General features: G+C 40.4%; 2 protein-coding genes across 3 annotated transcripts in view; one reads left to right on the plus strand and one right to left on the minus strand.

Moving 5' to 3' along the window:
- TNFRSF21 (TNF receptor superfamily member 21) overlaps positions 1–22,240 on the plus strand; it is a 1,117,265-nt gene that overhangs the window by 997,366 nt on the left and 97,659 nt on the right. The window lies entirely within an intron of this gene.
- CD2AP (CD2 associated protein) overlaps positions 1–22,240 on the minus strand; it is an 84,412-nt gene that overhangs the window by 55,205 nt on the left and 6,967 nt on the right. The window contains exon 2 of the mRNA XM_049818452.1: positions 5,081–5,241. Coding sequence (XP_049674409.1) covers positions 5,081–5,241 — 161 coding nt within the window. The remainder of the gene's footprint in view (positions 1–5,080; positions 5,242–22,240) is intronic.

The raw sequence follows: 22,240 nt of genomic DNA on the forward strand, positions 1-22,240 counted from the left end.
CACCTTACACCCATCATTTCTCTCATATTCTCAAGCACTGAAACCAAAATTACTTAATATGGCTTTCTATCTTGCATGTTATCTTTGTTTCTGAAAACCAAGAACAGCCAACCTTGAAGCACCCATCACCATCTTACTGGCAGAGCTGCCTACCTCTCCCTGGGAAGCTAATGACACCTCCATGCTCCTCAGTCTCACCTCCCTACACAACTCACTGCAATGACAGTTTCCTCAAAACAACAATAAAGCAAAGGAAAAAGCTGTATAAATTGAAATATCATTTGACTGATAGGATTGTTACATTACTGCATACCTAATTTTCTCCAAGCCTTACCTGGATGCAACAGAACACCTAGCAGAGAAGCAAACCCCAAATTTCTGGAAATAGATACATGTTTTATTCCATTCTATAAAAACATCCTACTTCAAACTAAATGCACGTGGCTTATCCTATATACATTGCTTAAAAGCTTGCGGTTATTAATCCGTTTTTTTAATTAATGTTACTACACTATTTAATTATGCCTAGGTTATAATTAAGAACAACTCAGAAGAGAGTGACACTGTCTCACCCGCAATCCCTTCTGACTCCATGATTCCTGTTTAAAGTTCTGGGCGAGGTCAATTTTCTATTTTTGAAAATGAATTACAGAAGATGCTATGCTTGAAGGAGTTTTCAGCCAAAACTTCTCTCACTGGTTCACAGCACGCTCAGTGCTTAACAGCATCCCACCAGCAGGAACATAGGAAGGAGGCAGCAAAGATGCAGTCTTAAGAAGGTAGGTCAGCTGTGCTAAAGTTTTGGTCTAGGGGGGCTCTTAAGGGAAGGAAAGGGGCTTGGGTTTTGTTTTGTTTACATGGACAAACACATAGACCAGGAAGTTGAACAAGAAAGTAACCCCTAAAACCAAATCACTCCTTCTAAAAGAAATTCTTCATGCAAGCACCCTAGCTGTTTGCAGTTCCTAAGCATCTCTATACAGTACAGCATGGTAGATAAGCTAAACCAAACCCAAGTAATTTTATTACACAAACAACTCCAAGGCCAACAATTTACACTATATATCAAATAAAATCTAAAAATTATATTGCAATCACAACTTTTAAATTTGTGCTGCTGTTCACATTCATTGCCCTGAAGTGCAAAGTCTGTTTACAATATTTGTCGTTAAGAACATATGGAAAATAAAGCAAGCTTACCACTTCCAAGGACATATTTGCTCAAACACACCCAGTGTTGCAGGTTTTTTTATTTAGGGGGAGGAAGAAAAGTGTCACAGCGAGCAAAGTTCACGTGTTAACCTGAAAAGGAACCAGGCTCAGCGATAAGCTAAGCAGGAGCAGCTGCACACACCTGCACAGGCAAAAAGTTTTCTCTGAACCAGCTCTACCGCAGACGCATCCTCCGCTAAGTGGGCGGCTGAAGTGGTGCATATTCCAAACACACTTGTAGAAGCATCCAGCTTGCTCACCAGAATGCCTCCAAAGCCTACTGGTGAACTTGTCTACCTTAACTGATGAAGGCTACTAATTAACCTATCCGCTGCTCCTCTCTCATTCAAGTTACTGCCTCGAGCTTATGATCGAACTGGTTTTACTACTGTGAAAAGCCATATTACTCACAATATAGCTAATTACAAAACTAAGATAGCAAGTTCTTAAAATCTTTAAGCTACGTACAGAGAACAACCTTCAAAAATGAGCCAAAGGGTGAACACCAAATCATCACTTCCATCTTATCAACACAACAGTTGGCTGGAGAGTGAATAGAGCTACTAAAAATAAACAAACAAACAAAAAAATACAAACAAACAAAAAAACCCACAACCCAAAAACCAGAGTCTTCCACATCACACCCCTTAACATCCCCCAAAACCTCACACATTCAATCTAACAGGGTTACTGCACTGCTCTAACACATACTGGAGGTGAATGGCTGTGTGCACATTTTGCATTGTGGTGAATTTTAGAAAGGAAAAGCCACTTTCAAAGAAAACAATAAAAGTCTGCTAGGTTTCCACTGCTGATTCCTTTCAGGAATTTGTGGAGTTGTTTATTTTAAATTGGCCATACAGGAAGAGGGAGGAAAATGGCAATAACAATGTCAGGAACAAGAACTCTAATTCAAGTATTTCAAGCCCACTAAAAGCATATATATACACAGTCCAAACAGGAATTTCAAATCAGGTTTTGTTAATAAAATTGGAAATTTATGCACTCCAAAATCCAACACTGCAATACAGGCAGAAAAATCTTTAAAAAGGCCTAGTACTGAAAAGTAAATTCAAGGAAATGAGCTTCACAAGCAGGCAGTGTAGTTGCTTGTACTTTTTTTTTTAATTAACTTGTTTTCAACTATACAGTCACTGCAAGCTTCACCACCACACCTGAGTTCTGGTTTCAGGACTATTTTGGACATCCCACCCCCTGACTTGCCACCCAACCTTTACATACCTCCTGATCTCCATCCAGTGCAGTGACACTGTCACACTAGTATCTGAGGATATTTTGGAGGCTTTATGGGGTTCCCCTTAACTGAGTCTACCTGTTCTCTTTCTTTTAGTGCAAAACAACCAAGTGGAAGTCAGCACCAAGAACTGCACCTTTTGGGATAGACTGTCTCAGACTGTTGGTTAACCTGTCAAGTGATGAGCTCACAGAAAATTCCCAGGTCCCAGCTGGCACTAGGAACTAAGCACCACCAAGCTCTGATCCTTCTGCAGGATCTCACCGCCCATAAACAAAAAGTTTGGTTAGAAGCCAAAAAAGCCCAACCAAAAAGCTACCAACAGATGTTATAAGGTACCAAGCATCAGCATCACATCAGTATCCACAGGAAGCTTCCATACATCCCCTTCTGCATACGAAGCTATTTGCTGCATGGCTTTAACAATTAAAAATGAAGTTGACAGCACTTGGTCTTACTTCAAACAGAAAAGACACATTTGTCAAAGCATGCAAAGTCTGGATCCGGGGCACCCAACACATCCAGGCAGCGTGCAGCCATGATCCTCCTGTTGACATTTTGGTTGCCCTGTCATCTCATCACTGCACAACAGTTTTCCAGCCTATGCGTACCATCTTGAAAGTTCCCAAGATCAGCCTCATAACTGCACTCAACTCCAGCACCAAGAAAGCAAGTTATCACCTGTTGTCATGAAACAAAGAGATTATTTTCTTGTACACTTCTTTCTACTTCCCCAAATCCCTACACCTTCTAGAAAACTGATTGTCCCCTGTAATTCAGGATATCTGACCATGCCATGCACATATTAAACAGCTGTACAGTTAAAAATACCTGGAGCAGAGATGCATAAAGATTTTTCAGGGTGGAGATAATTTAAAACAGTTTATAACAGCCACAGGTGCAGAAGGGGAAGAAAACACCCAACAAGTTTAGTATTTAACATGGAAACATGCCACATCTGGCCACTCTTTGCTGTTCGGTAGAAAGACAGTCTTGATGACAGAAGACAAGAACCATGTCTGATGCTTTCTCCCTCTATGGCACTTGAGTGCTAATTAAGTACATCAGCACAGTAATCATCAAAACACCATTTAAGGTAAAATTACTATTTATACAGGACTCGAAACTGAAATGGATTTTGAACTAAACTACAAACAACTTAAAAATATTAGACAAGTTAAAGGCATTTGTACAAACTTTTCCTTGGTAAAAGACACTCCCTGAGAACAACTGGATTATTCCCATCAGTTTTAAAAAGTAGATAGTTAGATGCCTCCTCAGTAAATGGGGGGGGGGGGGGAGAGAAGTAATTTTGCTTTTTCAGTAAGATGAGTAAGATGAACAGAAAAATTGTCAAATTTAACATAAGCAAGTGTAAAGAAGTGTTTATAGCACTGGAAAATTTTCTCCTTAGGTTTAATGATATGAAAATATCACGGTAAGATATATTAGATAATTCTGTTTTGCAAAGAATTAATTTCACTTCAAAAGAGACAGGAATGTCTAAATCTCTTTGATTATACTTTATGGGAGTTACACTAAGCAATCCTTGGAAGTTACTAAAAAGGTAAGTTCCTAAAAAGAAGCAAAGCGTAACATCTCCATAACACTTGCGTAGTTTAGATGAGAAAATATCTGCAGCTCAGCAGACTGAATTTCAGAAGTTACATGTAGAATACCACGTCTAGCTGCTTTGTAGACATCTTCATTGTAAGTGACTAATAAATAGGTGCATACTCAGTACTACATTTAGAAAATTTGCAGAGACAACAGGACACAAACACAGAATAAATATAAAAAGGTTAAATAAAAGGTTTGAGAAGCAATATCTCATAGTGGAAGACAACTACTGCAAGTCAGTCGCACATTGAGCGAGATAGAGATCCCAGAGAAGAGAATCATATTTAGAAAGATGATGACTAATCCAAAGGCACGACCGTGCTGCAGCCCAATAGAGCACTTACATGGGGAGCCCAGTCAGGAAATCAAACAAGCTGAAAGCCAACCTGATTGCACAGTTACCTTTTAGCTGTACGTGTTCCATTCTCTGCCCTGTCCCTTTGCAGGGTCACAAAAAAAGGCAGTGCCAGCAGCAGGGAGTCCAGGGTAGGGCAGAATTGTTCCTTCGAACAAAGCAGCTCAATCCAGGCTGAAGCACCCCCACAACCACAGCCTGAGGATGTAGTTTTTCATTATAGCCTTGGCTGAACTGTGACCCCACTTTCTCCACCTCTCTCATGGCTTGATGTCTTCTGTAGGGGTAGGTTTGAGGTTTTTTTGTGGTTTTGGTTTTTGCATCAGTTCATCTCACTAAAGCAGGTAACCATGGCTACAGACAACTGTTAGTGCACTGCAGCAGTAGGAAGGAGACAGAACATGCAGTGCAAGGGCACAAACCAAAAGAAACGCTACAGTGAATAAGAACAGACAGCAGAACCTACTCAAACAAAAAAGGCCTTCAAAAGCATACTAAAAAAAAAAAAGATAATCCAAAAGGTCTTCCAGTGAAAAAAATCATCTTGTTACAAATACAACTGACCTATTCTAACCATTTCAATAGTAACTAGCCTCCTGTACTATCACAGTAAAACCAAGTCAATGCAGAAAACTCACCTTGACAAAATTGTCAGGGAACATGCCCCTTTTGCCATTTAGTTCTCCTTCTAACCATCCTTCTTCTTCCAGTTTTTTCACATTCCTGATGATTTCCCCAACTCGGATTGTTAACTCATCGTCATGCACTGCATCATAATCATATTCCACAATATAGTCCACTAAAAAGAAAAAAAAACAAAACAAAACAAAAAACCACAGTGAATGCAACTCAGACATGGAAATGCAACGTGAAAGCCATGCATGTACAAAAAGGCAGACCTAACAACAAATACAAAGAACAAGTGTCTCCCTTACAGAAACACTCATTTGTGAATTGTAGTGCTGCCAGCCATTTTGGAGAGGGGAAAAAACTGGACAGTCACCTATTAGTATAAAGTAAATTTAGGAATATGACACCAGGTCACATTTCGGTGGTGGTAGGTAGGTTTTTGCGCATGTGTGGTGGAAGGGATTGCTGCCAGTAGTTTTTGTCCCCCATCCCACCAAGTCCCAATCCAAGATATACCAATTATGAATCACTCCCCACAGGGCAAGTGTTTGTTACTCAATGCATGTTTGGGGCCAAGGAGGGAGAAAGGTTCAAATTGTGCATGTATGGTATGTACATGCAATGCTTTGTCAATTCTTATACTTGCATCTGCTATTGTATCTGCAAAAAACTGATTGCTGCACACACAATATTTTTGCAAGTTTGATCCAAGAAACGTAATACAGCCAGAAGGTGTACAATTGACAATATCACACAACTTAAATTCCACAGACATGTAAAAGGCACCCTCCTTCAGATTCATCTGGTTTTGTGTGAAGAATAAGCACGCAAGCTTTAATTTTAATATAATTAAGTTTACACAGAGAAGCATAGCAATGTATTTACATACTTATCCATCTGTTGCACAAGATCCATGAGAGTTGCTTACTGACAGCTTGAGGCTTGTTTGGCAATAAAAGCTCATTTGTTCACCAAGAAATTCTGTTTGTGCCAGAAATTTCCACAAACCTGCAACAATCAAATAATTTTCTCTCTCCCTCAAATCCAGTCAGGATACCCAGGCACTACCAAACTTAACACTGTTGTCACTGAAACCTCCCTTTCCTCTGCAGACCACAACAAAAAAGCATAAAGACAAGAGCACAACAGGGTTAAAAGACAGAAATCCTGAATGGCTGTACAAGTTTTTTCCCAGGTTACTATTTATTCTATCAGTGCATAATAATATCCAACAATTAATTCACAAATTAAGGAATCAAATGGGAGAAAGTATTATTTCCTGGTATTGAACTTACAGCTCCATTAAATCAATGTATAATTTTGATCAAAACTCTCCACATATCAGAAGTGCTGCTGCACACATATTGCAACATAGCCTTTATCACTCTGCTGCCTATAGATGAAGTCAGAAAAACCTTGGTAAAAAAAAAAACTACAGGATGGTACCGTGAATACAAGAGAAGCTAGAATGATCTGTCTGGCAAAGTATTTTCTGAATACACCGATTAACAAAGGAACCAGTCAAATATAAACATGAAGACTTAGTTTGCTTTTTTTCCTTTAAGAAAGAAAATTTGTTTTCTTCATTATGAACAGAAGTCATCAACAGAGTTATCTGCTCGTGATACACACTCTGGAACTCCTAACGTACTTTTTTTTTTTTTACTGTATACATTTATTTTTGCCAAACATATTCTCTAAGCTTGCTTCAAAGCAGCATATTTTCCCATTACTGCCTGCAGCAAGCATAGTAGTTTTGTCTTGCTTCTGCACTTAATTGTCTTTTGAGTGGCTGACATGAAATATTGCCCAACAGATAGGAAATTCTGGCAGCCACAGATCATAAAGACAATGGCCATTCATCACCTATAGTCTAGAAGTAAAAATGTCATCTTCCAACCAACTCAACCCAACCATTCTGGAAACCTAAAAATGCATTAAAAAGTAAAAATATCCATGTCACATATTTCTCTCATGATAAACTCTGTTTTTAAGCACATTAGCAGGTACTATATTTCAATATACACACTACAGGACAGTTTTACAAAGTTAAACATGGAAAATGGATCAGAACACAGTGTCAGTTATAGTAAATGCTTACAGCATCATAGACTACAACTCAAACTGCCAAACGCCTGGTCCTTTTTCCACAGAAGTAGTAGGTAATCATACCCACACTATGTCAACATGAACTAATTATTTTGAAAGCTTCTTTATTTCCTTGAGGGAATTTTCCTATATTTGCGATTGAAATGCACAACACATTTTGGTCACCTTTCCAGACTGTAAAACATGGACTCAGTCATGCCAACAACCAAAGGAGGATCTCAAGAACCTCACAGTCATCATCCATGTGTCTCTGCGTTCCAAAGACAAATAGCAGTAAACGAACATCAGCTTTTTATGTTTGAAATTTAGGTGCTGAATTTCCTCTTTTATTTGTCAGTGATACATAATACTACCTTCACTCTCATGGGTACGTACAAAAAACAGATCTAAACTCTGCTTTCTCACCTGTAAAGCGGGAGGGGTCGTAGGGAATGTCAAGATAAGTTTCATCCCATATATTTTTTTTTTCATGTGATGACACAGAAACAGCAAGAAGCTACACACCTCACTATTACGTGGTCCTTAAGAGGAACACTTAACAGTTTTGCTTTTCAATATTAGCAAGTTGCACTAGATGAACCATCCAGGTAATTCAGACTGCAATGTGATGGGCAAGAAACCATTCTACTACTGAAACAGTCCAGATTAAACAAGCCTCTGAAAGGTCTTCAAGCATAATATTCACCCAAGTAAAAAACAGTGTCCAGTGGTAACAGAAAATGTTTTTAAGGAATCATAACTCCTTATAACAACAAGGATTAGGAATCATGTCAGTCCACAGCTTACACTTCTGAATGCTTGAAGTAGTTCTGAATTATACATCTGAATGCTTCAAGTTCTCACTTAAAAGCTTTACTCAAGAACAGATGTGATACTAAAATCAGTCAGCAGTAAGTTGGACTGCAGTAACATAAGCTGGTCAAAACCTTCAAAAACGGCAAAGTCTCAGGTGGTAGAAGGTGCAGCAGAACACCTCAGCAACACAAACTACCAAAACCACCTATCTTACCTCCCCTCTGCTTTTTACACAGCTTTCTCAATTTCAAACCAACTCAAATCAATTACCTGTAGCTTAAAAGCCCATAATGACCAAGTCTTGGATGAAAAATAGTTCTCTCAAGCTTGAGCATGAACACTGTGAGGTTAACCATGCTTTTCTTGCACATCCAGCAGGACCAAAGCTCACCTGAGAGGGAGATGACATTCTCCTGAGTTTTCACAGGCAGCATGGGCCATCACAAATTACCTCCTACAACGTTTGCAAAGAAGAGGTCTTTATCCTAGATCTCTAAATGGCAATCTTGTTTTGGCAAGAATTCAAATATAGAAAGAAGACATCACTTGGTACATGCTTCCAATCAAGAAAAGAAGGAAGAAAACAAAAAAATGACAAGCTAAATCAAAATCAGGTCAATTAAGGTATTATAGAAAATAAATTATAACAGACTGCAAGACCTGACAGCACAGATTTAGAAACACAGGACTACATTCAGTGCCCTGGCAGCAGCCGAGGGGCTGGAAGCTCTGTTCAATGAAGCAGAGGCAGCTGAGCCAGTGCTACCCAAAAGCACCAGCATGGTGATAATGGGAATCAGCAAAGATGTATGAAGAGGAAATCATGCTTGATCAACCTGACAGCCTTCCACAATGAAATGACTACTTCACTGGATGATGGGAAAGCAGTGGACATCATCTCCCATACCATCCTCAAACAAACTGATGGAGCACAGGCCAGATGAGTGTAAATTGAAATGGACTGAAAACTGTCCAAAATGCCAGGCTCAAAGGGTAATGATCAATGACACATAGTCCAGCTGGAAGAGAGTCACCAGTCATGCGCCCCAGGAGTCAATGCTGAGCTGTTCAGTATCTTTATTAATGACCTGGATGATGGGACCGAATACACCCTCAGCAAGTCTGCAGATGATACAAAGCCACGAAGAGTGGCTGACAGACCAGATGAGTGTGCTGCTATTCAGAGGGACCTCAACAGGCTGAGGGAAGTTCAGAGGAAAATGCCAAGTCCTTCGTCTTGGGAGGAACAACCAGTACAGGCTGTGGACCGCTTGGCTGGAAAGCAGCTTGGCAGAGGAGGACCTGGTGGACACCAAGTTGACATGAGCCAGCAATGCACCCCTGCAGCAAAAGAAGGCCAATATCATGTTGGGCTGCCTTAGGAAGAGTATTGCCAGCAGGTCGAGGGAGGTGATCCTCCTACTCTGCTCAGCACTGGTGAGACCCATCTGGAGTGCTGGGTCCTGTTCTGGGCTCCCCAGTACTAGACAGACACAAACATACTGGAGTGAGCCCAACAAAGGGCCATGAAGATGACTAAGGGACCGGAGTATCTTCATACAAGGAGAGGCTGAAAGCACTGGGAGAAGGCTCAAGGAGATCTTATTGATGAAGGTGTGGAAAAGACTGAGGGGCACCCAGTGAAAGCACAAGAGAGAATGGGCACAAACTGAAACAGAACAAATTCCACTTAAACATACATATACACACATACATATACATACACACACACTGCGGGAATGATCCAACAATGGAACAGTTTGTCCTGAGAGGCTGCGTAGTCAGTGATGCTCAAAACCCAACTGGACATGGTCCTGAGCAACCTGCTGTAGCTGACCCTGCTCCGAGCATGAGAGTTGGACTAGATGATCTCCAAAGGTGCCTTGCAGCCTCACTGATTCTGTGACTGATTCCATCCAAAGATATACCTTAGGTGGCAGCTTTCTGTCATCCAGCCATGACAGCTTTCTAACATAATTAGAAAACTTCCCAGACAGTGCTTTTTGAAGGTTTTGACCCATTTTCAGGGGAAGGGTATTGACTAAATCAACAGTGCCAAGTAAAAAGATATTGACTGGACATCTTTGGGGAAAAGGTGGTTCTAGCAGGCTTTAAGGGAATGGTCTGTTCAGCTCTTGCTTTCAAGTAAGATGACAACCTGCCTAATGAAACAATAAAACAGACCAAACATGTCAAAGCCAGTCAGCCCAGTCAACAACTACAGACTACATTGTTCCCCATGGCAAAGACAAAGAGTACCCTATCTAACAGCACTGCGTCTTTGACAAAATAGCTCACGCTGTTAGCCAACAAAGCAATGCTGCCTGCACAAGGCATTCAGTCACTGCTGGCACAGGTGGACTCTCCACTTCTCCAAAACTTACACAACCGGCTCTTCTGCCAACCACAACCCAATGCCAAAGCAGAAGCCAAGCCTCCCGATAAGTATGGCCACGTAACACCCATCTTCACTGATTTTAAACAAAGGGAGTCAGTCTTCAGCTAGTCAGACTCTTTCTGAAGTTGGCTATCATAGGTAACTAAGGTCCTCTGGGAGCCCTACAAAAAAAATACATAAATAAAGCAAGGAAAAGAGTGGAAAATATACTGAAATTCTAGCATGCCTGTGCCTTCAGTAGAAATAACCAAGTGTCAGACACTCATCCAGCAAAAAGAACAATTTTACGTTCTTGGTACTTTGTTTAGGATATTACAATACTGTCAGAATCCAGTGACCTTTCTGTAGTAGCCAGAAAAAGACACAAACCAGATATAAAATAAATCCCATGAAAAACATATTCAATAGCTTATAAAATAAAATAAAAAAAATAAAATCATTTGTGGAGTAACTGAAATCTTTGCATATAAATCTCAAGCTATTCAGGAAGCCTTGCTGAAACTTGCTGCAGACCTGGAGGGACAAAGTCCCACATCAAGCAGCAAGAGGAGCTTGAATTGCATGCCATGCTCCATAAAGGTCTCTTCAGGCAGGTTTTATTCAGGCAGGTTTTAGGTCAGTTCAGATTCAAAGTCATTTATTGGAATGTGAACCCTGGAAAGTTGTGTGGCCTCCAAAAGCATCTTGCCAGCTGAACTGCAGTTACACCAGAAGCTGAGATTTTGTTTTTCCAATTTATCGTAACAGACAGTTGCTAGATGCCCGAAACAAACTTTATTAGTACTGTTATTTCCACTTGTACATCTATCAAAAAAACGAAAGTTTAGTCTCCTATAAAAATAAGCTAACATTTTTGTTATTATGTATGAATACATACATATGGAGTTACAAAGGTATTTAGTTTTATAGCAGACAGCAAGCTTACACTAGAGACAAAAGACAACAGAAGACAGTCTCATCCTTTTAACTATCAACTTTTCTTCACAACTATCTCAAAATCAGGTGTTGGACTGAAGGAGAAAGCTCCTTCCAATTGCTTTCCCCAGAAACTTTCCTACAATTTGTGAGATAAGAGTTCCAGCTCTTTTAATAGTAATACCATAGTATACATTTGGGCACTGAAGACAGATCTTAACACTGAAAAAGTAGTGCAGGTGTTTAAATGCTGAACAATGGAAACACCTCCGTAAGTGTTAAACATAAGTAGTAGTTATAAGAATGGGGTTTTTCCACTTCAACACCACATAATTCCCCGTACCCTGACCTGAGTCACTAATGACAACACATACGCTCAAATAAAGAGAACTGGTGGACTCCCCATTGCCCTTCAAAATTCTAGCCCCTGCTTCCAAAACTACCACAGTTTTGTCCCCCAAAGCTCTCCTGGTTAAGACACATGCACAAGGTGAGCACCAGGGTTTGGCAACCAAAGCCAAATCCCTCCTGGCCAAGAGCCTCCACTGCTCTGCTGCCAGGCTCCTACTCCTGCACTCTGCATCTGCTCTGGTGATTCACTCTCCTGTTTACACAACGACCCACAATGACCATAATAACCAATTCCCCAAAGATCAAAGTATTCTTTTGGGATACAGAGGTGAGTCTGGTCTTCCTCACACTGAGTACAGAAGCACCTCATTTCCCACTACTGGGGAAAACGCTCTGACCACTGGTCTTGTGCAAAAAGCTGCTTCCCTTCCTTTCATGCCCCAAAACCAATAAGCATGAGAAGCAGCCTAGGGACTGAACCTTGAACAGATCAAACACATAGTATTTCCTACTTTCTTTCTCATGGTGCACAATACAGCTACATCACCAATGGAAAAAGTGGGAAACCTGTAAAGTTGTACTTCTAAGACATCTCAACTCAAAGATGCTGTGATCCCATCCTCTCTTCTGTAGGCATTCACACAGTTCCTTTCCCCTGCTCTGCGCTTAAATTAGTACTTATTTATACTACTGATGAATCAGATAAAGAAAACAGCCCAAGAGAAAACTATTTAGTGCCAACTTTCTGCAAATTTATCTCCCTAAGATGGCTCACTGCAGGGTCAGAGACACAGGACTGCATCAAACCCAACTTAGATCAACATCCACATCGTTACAGTCCAGATCAGCAACACACTTCTCAGTGAAGCTCCAAACCGTCCTCATTTATTATGTTTCAGTTCCCAGTGTGGAGCAGTCTCACAGCAAGCAACCTGGATTTCTTTCCACTGAAACTAAATCAAAGACATGCAGCCCAGGAACACTCTTAATGCATGCTAATCTTTAATGGGCATTAAGTCAATGGGATAAGACTAGAACTAGGATGATACAAAAACGTCCGAATCATGCAGGTCCCTAACACCAGCAGTTTCTCCCTAGGGATCCACTCATCTTGCCCCCTCACCACTTGCCGCTTTGCACATAGCTGAAATCTGCCATGAAACCACATCCAAACATAATGCACAAACAATATGAGGCCACTGGATTCCTGTCAACTCTGATGGTAGGGATGCAGTTCCAAGCTATTAAAGCTATTACAAAACTGAACAAGGAAAGAGTGTATTTAACCAATGGAGACCATGCAGTCTACACATATTTTACAGCAGAGTTCACCACAGCCTTCAATAAGTCAATAGTTTTAAGTCACACTATACAGAACAGCAGTCACTTAACCAACCTGAGCCATGCAGAGCCATCACGTTAATGCTGCACATGGAGGACTTGCAGGACAGATGCATCACGAGGATTACTGAAAGTGTTAAGCATCACAAGTAAGATGTTCGACCTTCACAGTAGCTCAAAAGGAGGTCAGACGCCTCCTGTATGGCCTCAGAAATAGCAGTGACACACAGCAGAGCCATTTCTACCTGTGCCTACTCCCAAGTGAGCCATACCAGTCATGCCAGCTCCAGTCCTGATAAACAGCTCCGTACCAAAGCAGTCACATTGCTTCCTGCTCCTGAAGCTTTGATCCCCTATATGCCAGCCAAGCAAACTGCTGCTGTCACAAGGAAACGATGTGGCAGAGGAGGTACTCTGCAGTTTAAGATAATGCTGACCTCATATATACCAATATTAACTTAAGGTCTTGTTTTAAGCAAAGTGCCCTGAGCCATCAGGATTCTTTCATTAGTTCATGAAAAACAACATAATGCCAATGGAATTGAAAGATTTTCATGCCATTCTATGTACGTTTTCTTTTAAGCACATACAATTAACTCCCAATTTGCTGTAAGCTGATTATTCTAGTAAGACAGAACCTAAATCTGTAGAATTTATTGGCTCAGGTGCTGGGCAAACAAACATTGCTTTCAGGCACTAAAGACACCTTCAATAGGAACAAATACACACTCTTGGACCCAAGCTGATTCTACATAAAACCAGCTCAGCTGTATCCACCCAAAGTCTGGGAGCACTACAAACACCCTGCTGCCACCCAGCAGGGACTCAATTGGGATCCCAACAGGATTTGCTCCATTTGAAGCAACAGCCTTCATACTCACTCCAACACACCCCACATCTAAGAAGGCTCATTAGGTTTGATGCAGCATTACATGAGCTATGGCAATCGGCCACTATGCTACAGAGTCAGGCCATATTCCCAACAAGCCCCCTTTCCACTTCCCCAGCGTAAGAGCTGATGAGACAGAGCACCATCGCTGCCTGAGCTCACATTCATGCAGCGCTGTGCTGGGGCAGCTCAGTCCTCCAGCCCCCCTTCCTCTATCAGATTAAAAAAAATAAACAAATAAAACAAAAACACCAAAAAAATCCACCGACTTTTTAGAAGGGAATTTAAAAATCAAAGTCTTTCCAATCCAAGACCATAGCACTGGGTTATTAAGAAAATACATCATTCTTCTGGAATACAGTATATCTTTTGTATTACAAGTTGCCACCAAAAAGGTGCTGGATGTATGTGACAGTTTACAAAATCAGTTAAAAATTTAATGAGTATACTCCAGTGCTTACAGTGAGGGTATTTTAAGCTGTTATGAAGATAGCTTTTAGGAAAAAAAAAAGTCAGAATAAACACACGAGGTGGGGGGAGAAAAACAACAAAACTACTTTCAAACATATTGTTTAAGTCTCACAATATCCACTATCTCATTTGGGCCTTTGCTTGCCCAAACTTCAGCACCAACTTCCTGTTTTGATTAAACACCATGAGCTTCAAGGGAAAAAAGTTACCATTGGAAACGGGGAAGGAACAAGCTGGAATAAAAGGTAGTTCTGTTATTCTCCTGAAGTCTGGGGTCCCAGCACATTTTATACTTTGTAATGATAATGGAGACTTTATTGCATCCTTTCAGTATATAAAGGGGGCTTACAAGATAGATGGGGAGAGACTTTTTACCGAGGTCTGTATTGACAGGACAAGGGGCAATGGTTTTAAACTGAAAGAGGGTAGATTTACATTGGACATAAGGAAGAAATTCTTTATGAGGGTGGTGAGACACTGGAACAGGTTGCCCAGAGAAGTTGTGGATGCCCCATCACTGGAAGTGTTCAAGACCAAGTTGGATGGGGCTTTGAGCAACCTGGTCTAGGGAAAGACATTCCTGCAAATGGCAGGGGGGTTGGACTAGATGATCACTGAAGGTCCCTTCCAACCCAAACCATTCTGTGATTCAGACACAAAAATCTTTTAATGAGATTTTACTTAGGTGTTAGATATACCATACAAATAAAAGAACATATCAGTAACTGGCTTTAGCATATTCTCTTTCAGAGATATCCTGTGACTTTCACAGACTTCTTGTGATCCACAAGATCTGTCAGACCTCTCATTAAAGTTTCTCAGACTTTCGATTTTACATCTACAGTTGACATGCAACTCTGCAGAAGTTGGCCAAACTCACATTCATTTCAGCCGCTGAACACTTCTCCCATAAATACCTTTTCACTGCTATGCCATTGACGTCCCAGTCATGAACTCTCAGCCAGCTCCAGTTGCTGTCAAAGTCAGTGATAAGGCGATCCAAGTGAGGTTTCGCTTTTTTCTTCTGTTTTTCTCTTTCCATTCTGCAGTGTCTGCTATCTTTCCTTATTCCTTTTGTAACTTGCTCTATGCTGCATCACCCCATTCTAGCACAAACATTTTCTGCTTAGAGCAACAATCCCTCTACATCAATAGCTTGCCTAAAAAAAGGAAAATAAAAACAAAAATAGCAGTCTACCCTTGAGACAGTCTAAAGCAAGGAGCCTTGGTTCTGTCAGCACAGAACTGGTCCATCTGGAAGCTGCCCTGAATCTGCCTGGCATTTTTAGATTGGGCAAGTCAATGGTGCATTCTCCAAGGAATGACTCACCACACATTTTTAATAAAAGACTATGTCTAATTTTACAGGCCAGTAAGAATGGCTGAAGTAATTAGGAAAATGAACAATTGAAAACTGTAAAAATGTATGCTTTTCCTCCCAAACTATTTCAAGTAATGAGAAACTCATTGCATTCTAATAGTAACCATCTCAAACAGCAGCCTCTCTAGCTGGCTCCAGAACTATTAGCAAGATACTTTGTGAAGGAAATTAAACAGTATAGCAGAAATCCTGCCCAGCAGCCTGTCCTGAAGCATTAAAAATGCAAACCATGCATGCCTCATTTTCCTAGTCCAGGCTCCCATAATTTTCTAGAGTGCATTCTAGTGCTTACCACTGTGTATGAAAGAACACAGTTAAAAAATTAAGTTTGTCAATTTTCACCTTCCTAAACCAAATCACTTCCACACATACCCTCATAATTCTACAACTGTATCCTGTAGATAAGTCATCATTAGCAGCCAGCTGGGAAAAAAGCGTTTTAGTGATATATACCTGGAGTGAGAAATGTTAAACTGACTTTGATCACGTCTTCTCCAATATTATCAGAAATACTTAAAATCAGTCGCAAACTTAATAAATGTTAAAATTGTGGGTTTGATTTACACCCTCGATTCCATGAGCAGGAATTACCAGACTCCTCCTTTCACAGCAAGAGAAGGCATGAAATAGGAAGTATTGGAGTAAAAGCTCTACCACCTAGAGGTATTTGATACTACCCTGTAAGGACAGAAGAGGTCAAAATGTTTTTACCTGGGAAGTTACATTAAGCAGAAAGTGATGTTTTGTGGTACTTGTTACTTCCTTCCCGAGTAGAGTTCACTGCAAGAAACCAGCCTGGAAATGAGAGGTGACACCAGCAGGAAAGGTAGCAAATGTCTTCACAAGCAAAAGTGAAAAACCACTATTAATTTAATGTGCAGAGAAAACCAGGGATCTTAGAGGGCACAGGGGAATGTACTTTAAAATAAGTACCCCACATTTTCTTAAGTCACGACTCTGACACTGTTCCATATATAGATTTATGCCTCTTCCTCTGCTCCTTCCCTTAAGTTAATTTTATAACATCTACTTGGCAAAACATTCAAGGTGAGTCACAAAACATCAAATTACAAAAGCTGCTAAAACAAAGCCATGCCAAAAAGCTCTGAAGAACAAAAAGATTATACCTCATTTAGATTTAGTTCCAATCCAAAGCACCAAATAAGCAGTAAAAGTAGCACAGGGTCAACACCATATTTATAGGTTTTTCCCTTAAAACCGCCACCAGATAATTAGCTCATGAAAATATGTTTGAAGCTGAAGACTCCAACACTTATCTTAGTTAGAATTCTTTTTACAAAGTCATTCCCCTCCCCACCCCCCAAGAAAAAAAAAATAAATCTGCATTTAAATTTTATAGAAGTTCCCTTCCTTCAATACTGGGACCCCATGTTACTACAAAAGCTTCAGCTCCTCCTGCAGATTTTTTTCAGGACTCTTCTAGCCAAAAAGGATAGCATGATCATAGCTCCCGGTTATGAATTCATGAGTTACAAAAACAAGAAAGTCTCTGAAAGCTTTTTGGGCTTAAACCAAAAGAAAACTCCTTTCACGCTCTAAAAAAAATGCAGAAATGCTTTGATAGATGGCCTACGATTTGGCACATATCTAATTTAGAATGACAATTAGTATTTCTGCAAACATGGCAAGAATCTAGCTTTGAAATTAATTTATGGAAACTTAAAAGCATCATTCGGAGCATGCACAAAGTGTTCCCTTCATCTTTAAAAACAGACATGATGCAATAGTCTGAATGGTCCCAGATTGGGATCTTGCAAAAACCACAAAATATGCTTAGCATTAAAACAGGGACAAGTGTTCCTATCTGACTCCAGGCTGTCAGGACAGTCCATACTAATTATGGCATTAATAAAGTTAATTTACTTCTTAGTGTGGACATTTTAGTCAATACAAAAAACTGAACCCTTGATTAAAAAACACAGAGAGAAATCCTTATGCAATGGATTTTTACAAAAGCCAGTCAAAATGGCAAATGCTCAAGAGCACCCTACAATTTCAATCAGATAGTTTTAAAGGAAATAAAATTGCTTCATTAGCTCAATTATGTTCTAAAAGTTAGGAGATCGGGTCCTTTAAACATACATTTGTAACTTGAATTTAGAAGGATTTAAGCATATCTTATTAAGACCATGATTTAAACCTGCACGGCTTGCAATACTTCCAATCACAGAAAAACAAGGTTTGAAAGGACCTCTGGAGGTCACTTACTCCTAACTGGTCAGAGCAAGGCTAACCTCAAAAGTCAAATCAGGTCACTCAAGGCATTGTCCAGCTAAATTTTAAAAATCTTCAAAGCATGGAGATAAAACAGCCACCCTGGGCACCTTTTCTGGTACTCAATTCTCAATAGTAATTTTTCACCATTATATTAAATATGAACGAACATTGTCCTAACTTGCAGCCATTCATTTACATTTTCCCACTGTGCCTCCAAGGAGAGTATGGCTTTCTCTTCTCCAGGCTAGATCAACTTCTTGCACACTATATGCACTGTCCTCTTAACCACACTCAACTCTCCAGTTTGTTGGCATCCCCCTTGCATGTGAGGGGAGGGAGGACCAAAACTGAACAGGGTATTTTAAAGACAGCCTTATGAGTGCCAGGTAGCGGGGAACAACCACTTCCCATGATCTGCTAGCTACTGTTCTGCTCGTGCCGCCTGGTAGACCGCAAGGTTGTTCTTTCCTAGATGCTGGGTTATGCATTTGTCTTTTTGGAACTGCAGGAGGTTCCTGCTGGACCATTCTCCCAGTACTACTGTGGTACATCAATCATCCCCGCTTCATTCACTGCGGGGTTTTTTAGGTACCTGAACATAATCTTCAGCACTTGAAGAAACCAGTCTCGTATGAGCAACCCTATTAGGCTATTCTCTCCCAATAATTCTTCCCCCATACACCCACTTGGTTGAAACATGCCAGAAGAGGAGCATCTCAAAAATAAGAGTTGGTGGGTTTTTTGTTTTGTTTTGGGGGTTTTTTGGTGTTTGGTTTTGGGTGGGGTTTTTTTGGTTTTTTTCCCCCCAGAGTCAGCACTGAAGCACCCAAATCACAGTCCTCCCTGAGGAAAAGACCTAAGAACTGCCCCAACACTCCTGCTATTTCAACCTGATGGTTGGCTAATCACCAAATATGCAGCTTGGAAGCAGCTACAGCATGTGCTGTGTCTTGCACAGCTAATTGATAGTAACACAGAACGATCGGTATTTGAAGAATTTGAGGAGGGAGCAGAGGCATTACAGGAGGTTATGAAAAGCTGTCTGGGGCAACGGATACCAGTCCTTGCGGTCAGGAGACAAAGCACCCAAGCACAAGTTCACAACAAGCTAACCCTCACCTCCACCATTCTCAACACATTAACTTGAAGTAGCGGTTTGGATTTCAGAAACACAAAGGAAATCATTTTGACTGTCCTCACATATTTCATAACTATCAGACACAACCCTGGTGACACAACACTCAAAATAAAGAGCAAAATCAAGAGAAAAAAATCAGCAATATAACCTCAGCTTTTCAGGTCAGGGTTTACCACTTCAATCACTGCTCAGAACTACATAAGCACGATACAGCAGCATACAGCAAGATCCAGCAACTCTGTCTACATAGGAAATCAGCACGGTCTTCTTGCTGCATAGACAGCAGGCTCTGTCTTATTGTACTGACAGCACATCTCATATTTCATAAACAGCTTTATTTCATCTGCTATTCATCAAGCCTGAGGCTTCATGTTACTAGTTATCTACCAGGGCAGGTTTTCTTCTACTACCTACACATTAGAGGCCATTTCCATTATAATCCATATATATATATTTGATGATTCTCTCTCAGTAAGGATGAAGCATTAAGATTGAAAGAGCAAACTCTCATCCCACAAATAAGCATCTAGTAAGATGATGAACAGGTGAAAATTAAGAGGCAGTTTTATGCACTTCCAATTGTGCTTTTACTTGAGAAAAACCACACTGTTAATTCACATACAACCCTATAGCACATACAGCTACAAGAAATGCCTTCAAGCTCTCCTCAAGCTGCAAAGGGTTTCATCTAAGAGAGTTTACAATTTCTCTGCTTCCCTACACCACAGCCCTACGCAGATACTGGTACGCAGTAAAAGCAGATCCTGTTATAATTAAGCTTCTCATAATGTGAAAATGTTAATGTAATGGTTTTAACTATGATCTTCCACTTCACAGACACTCTCCTTCTCTGTGCTGAAGGACAAGACATACTTTCAGTAGCACACATAATTTGAGCCAGGCAAACAAAACACCGTATTTGATTTTAAAGAGCCAAAAAGCACAATTTATAATAATTTATGCTTAATAAAAGGACGATATTCTGCTGTTTGCACTTCTCTGAAAGATCTGCTGTCTCCTTATCTACCATACCCATGACAGTATAGGATTAACATACTTGCTCTTGTCCTCATGTCTACAAAAGACTTACTCCCCTCAGCAATACCACTGCCCCCATTTCAGAACAGCTTCTCATTTTACCTGGCGTCAGAAGAGCACTAATTTAGATGAACACAAAAAGAAGTGTTGTTTGGGACACTAAGGTTTCAGACAAGCAGCCCATAACCTACTCTTCAGATAGTCATCTGAAACTCCGCAGACACTCCCAGGCAGCTTGCAAATCTAGCTAAATTTGTGAAGTCTTGTACTAAAAGCCACTTAGGAAACCAATCAGATTGGCTCTGCTTTTCAGGAACAGATTCTTTAGTCATTTACAGAGAATAGAGTTTGTTACAACAATTCCAACAACCTTAGGATGAAGGAGTGACCCTGCACACTCTCTCCCTACTCATTCCCATACCACTGCCTCTAATCTTGTGCTGGTCTCACAGTTGTGCTGCTCCAGGGTGTGCCGGTTTAGTTTGCTGCCAAATCAGCCAGCTGGTTCTCTTCCAGTTGGATTCAACTCTGGCCAGTGTCTTGAACTAGATCATCCCATGGACACATGATCACTAAATCTGCCAAAAGGGAAGATTAAAGAACACACTGATATGGGCATCATCCAGGGGATTGACCATATCAAAAAAATGATGGATCTAGCACTTCCCTTGGCAGTTTGTTCTAGTAGTTTATAACTTCCCCAAGAGAAACATTCAGATGTTAAAATGAATGCAAACAGCAGTATAATTTACCTTAAGTTTTAGGCAGGCTTATTCTAGTTAATCTTGCATTTACTGATTTATGACAGTACTAAATAAGCCAAACTCCATAAAAGTGATGGGAACATTAAAGTCCAGTCCCACTGTGGAAAAACTGGATATAAAAGGACAGAGGGGTTTTTTTTGTTTGGTGTTGTTTTTTGGGGGGTTTTGGGAGGGTGGTTTTGTTTTTGGGTTTTTTGTGTGTTTTTGGTTTTTTGGGGGTTTTTTTGGTTTTTTTTTGTTTTTGGTTTTTTTTTGGTTTTTTTTTTTTTTTTACATACTGTGCTCAGTCATCGTCTTAAAACATACACATTACTGAGGACAACCAAGACTAAAATCCACAGAAATACAAAAAGCACCTCAATAACAACTTCCAGCTGTTTTCTCTTTAAAGGTATTATTAAACCAACAAAAAAAAAAAGAATGCGAGCGAGAGGCACAGTTTAAAAAGGACACTTGGCTGGCTTAAAATGGATGGGGAAGGATGACAGGGAGTTTTAAAAAAACATTTTAAAGATCAGAAACAAGCAAGCTGTGAAATAATCAGTTTGCTGGATCATGAACGCTTAGGGAGAGCAATTAATATAGACACTCTGAAGAAACTTAAGAAATTTCAGCTTGGATCTAGTGCAAAGTAACTGCAGGCTAAAATGGAAAAGGAAAAACACACTCTGTTCCCTGGCTCCTGAAATACAGTCCCATCCACTCTCCTGCACAGGAGCTAATGACTGTACAGTCAGTCTAAGGCCATTCAGCTTGCTGACACGATGGCAAACCTGGCACAAGAGTTTCTTCCAAACCAGCCAGCTTGTCAGCTCACACCGTGGACTCACAACCGCTAGAGCCTTAGCAAGCTAAGGAGAGGCATCGCAAAGCTCTGGCCCTTTTTGACAGCAGCCTAAAGTTATCTCTGCTGAAGCACAATGTGAAACCGCACCCACAGGATGACTTCAGGAGAAGACAGATTACATGCAAAGTAGCCTTAAAACAAATCCTCTCATAACTAAAGATACAAGCTCAGAGTTAAGTGATGTGATTCTCCTTCACTAGAGAGTGCAAACTTCATGAAACTAGCAGTTTCATTTCTTCAAGCAGCAAAGATGGAGACTTTTCTCCCCTCAGTCCCAAAGATGCATTGAGCGGAAACAACTTGAACCATTCCGAGAAGTTTGCTTATTCTGCTTTTGTATTTTTCCCCAAAAATGAAGAAACAATGCAGCTTGGAAAAAAAACAAAAAAAGCATCACACTAAGCAGAATTAAGGTAAACTGGTATGTCCACAACAGAACTGAAGAATTAAAATGGGAAGACAGTAATTTCCAACAGGCACGACTTTGACAACT

Source organism: Accipiter gentilis, chromosome 16, assembly GCF_929443795.1.
Source record: "Accipiter gentilis chromosome 16, bAccGen1.1, whole genome shotgun sequence".
Taxonomy (NCBI): Eukaryota; Metazoa; Chordata; class Aves; order Accipitriformes; family Accipitridae; genus Astur; species Astur gentilis.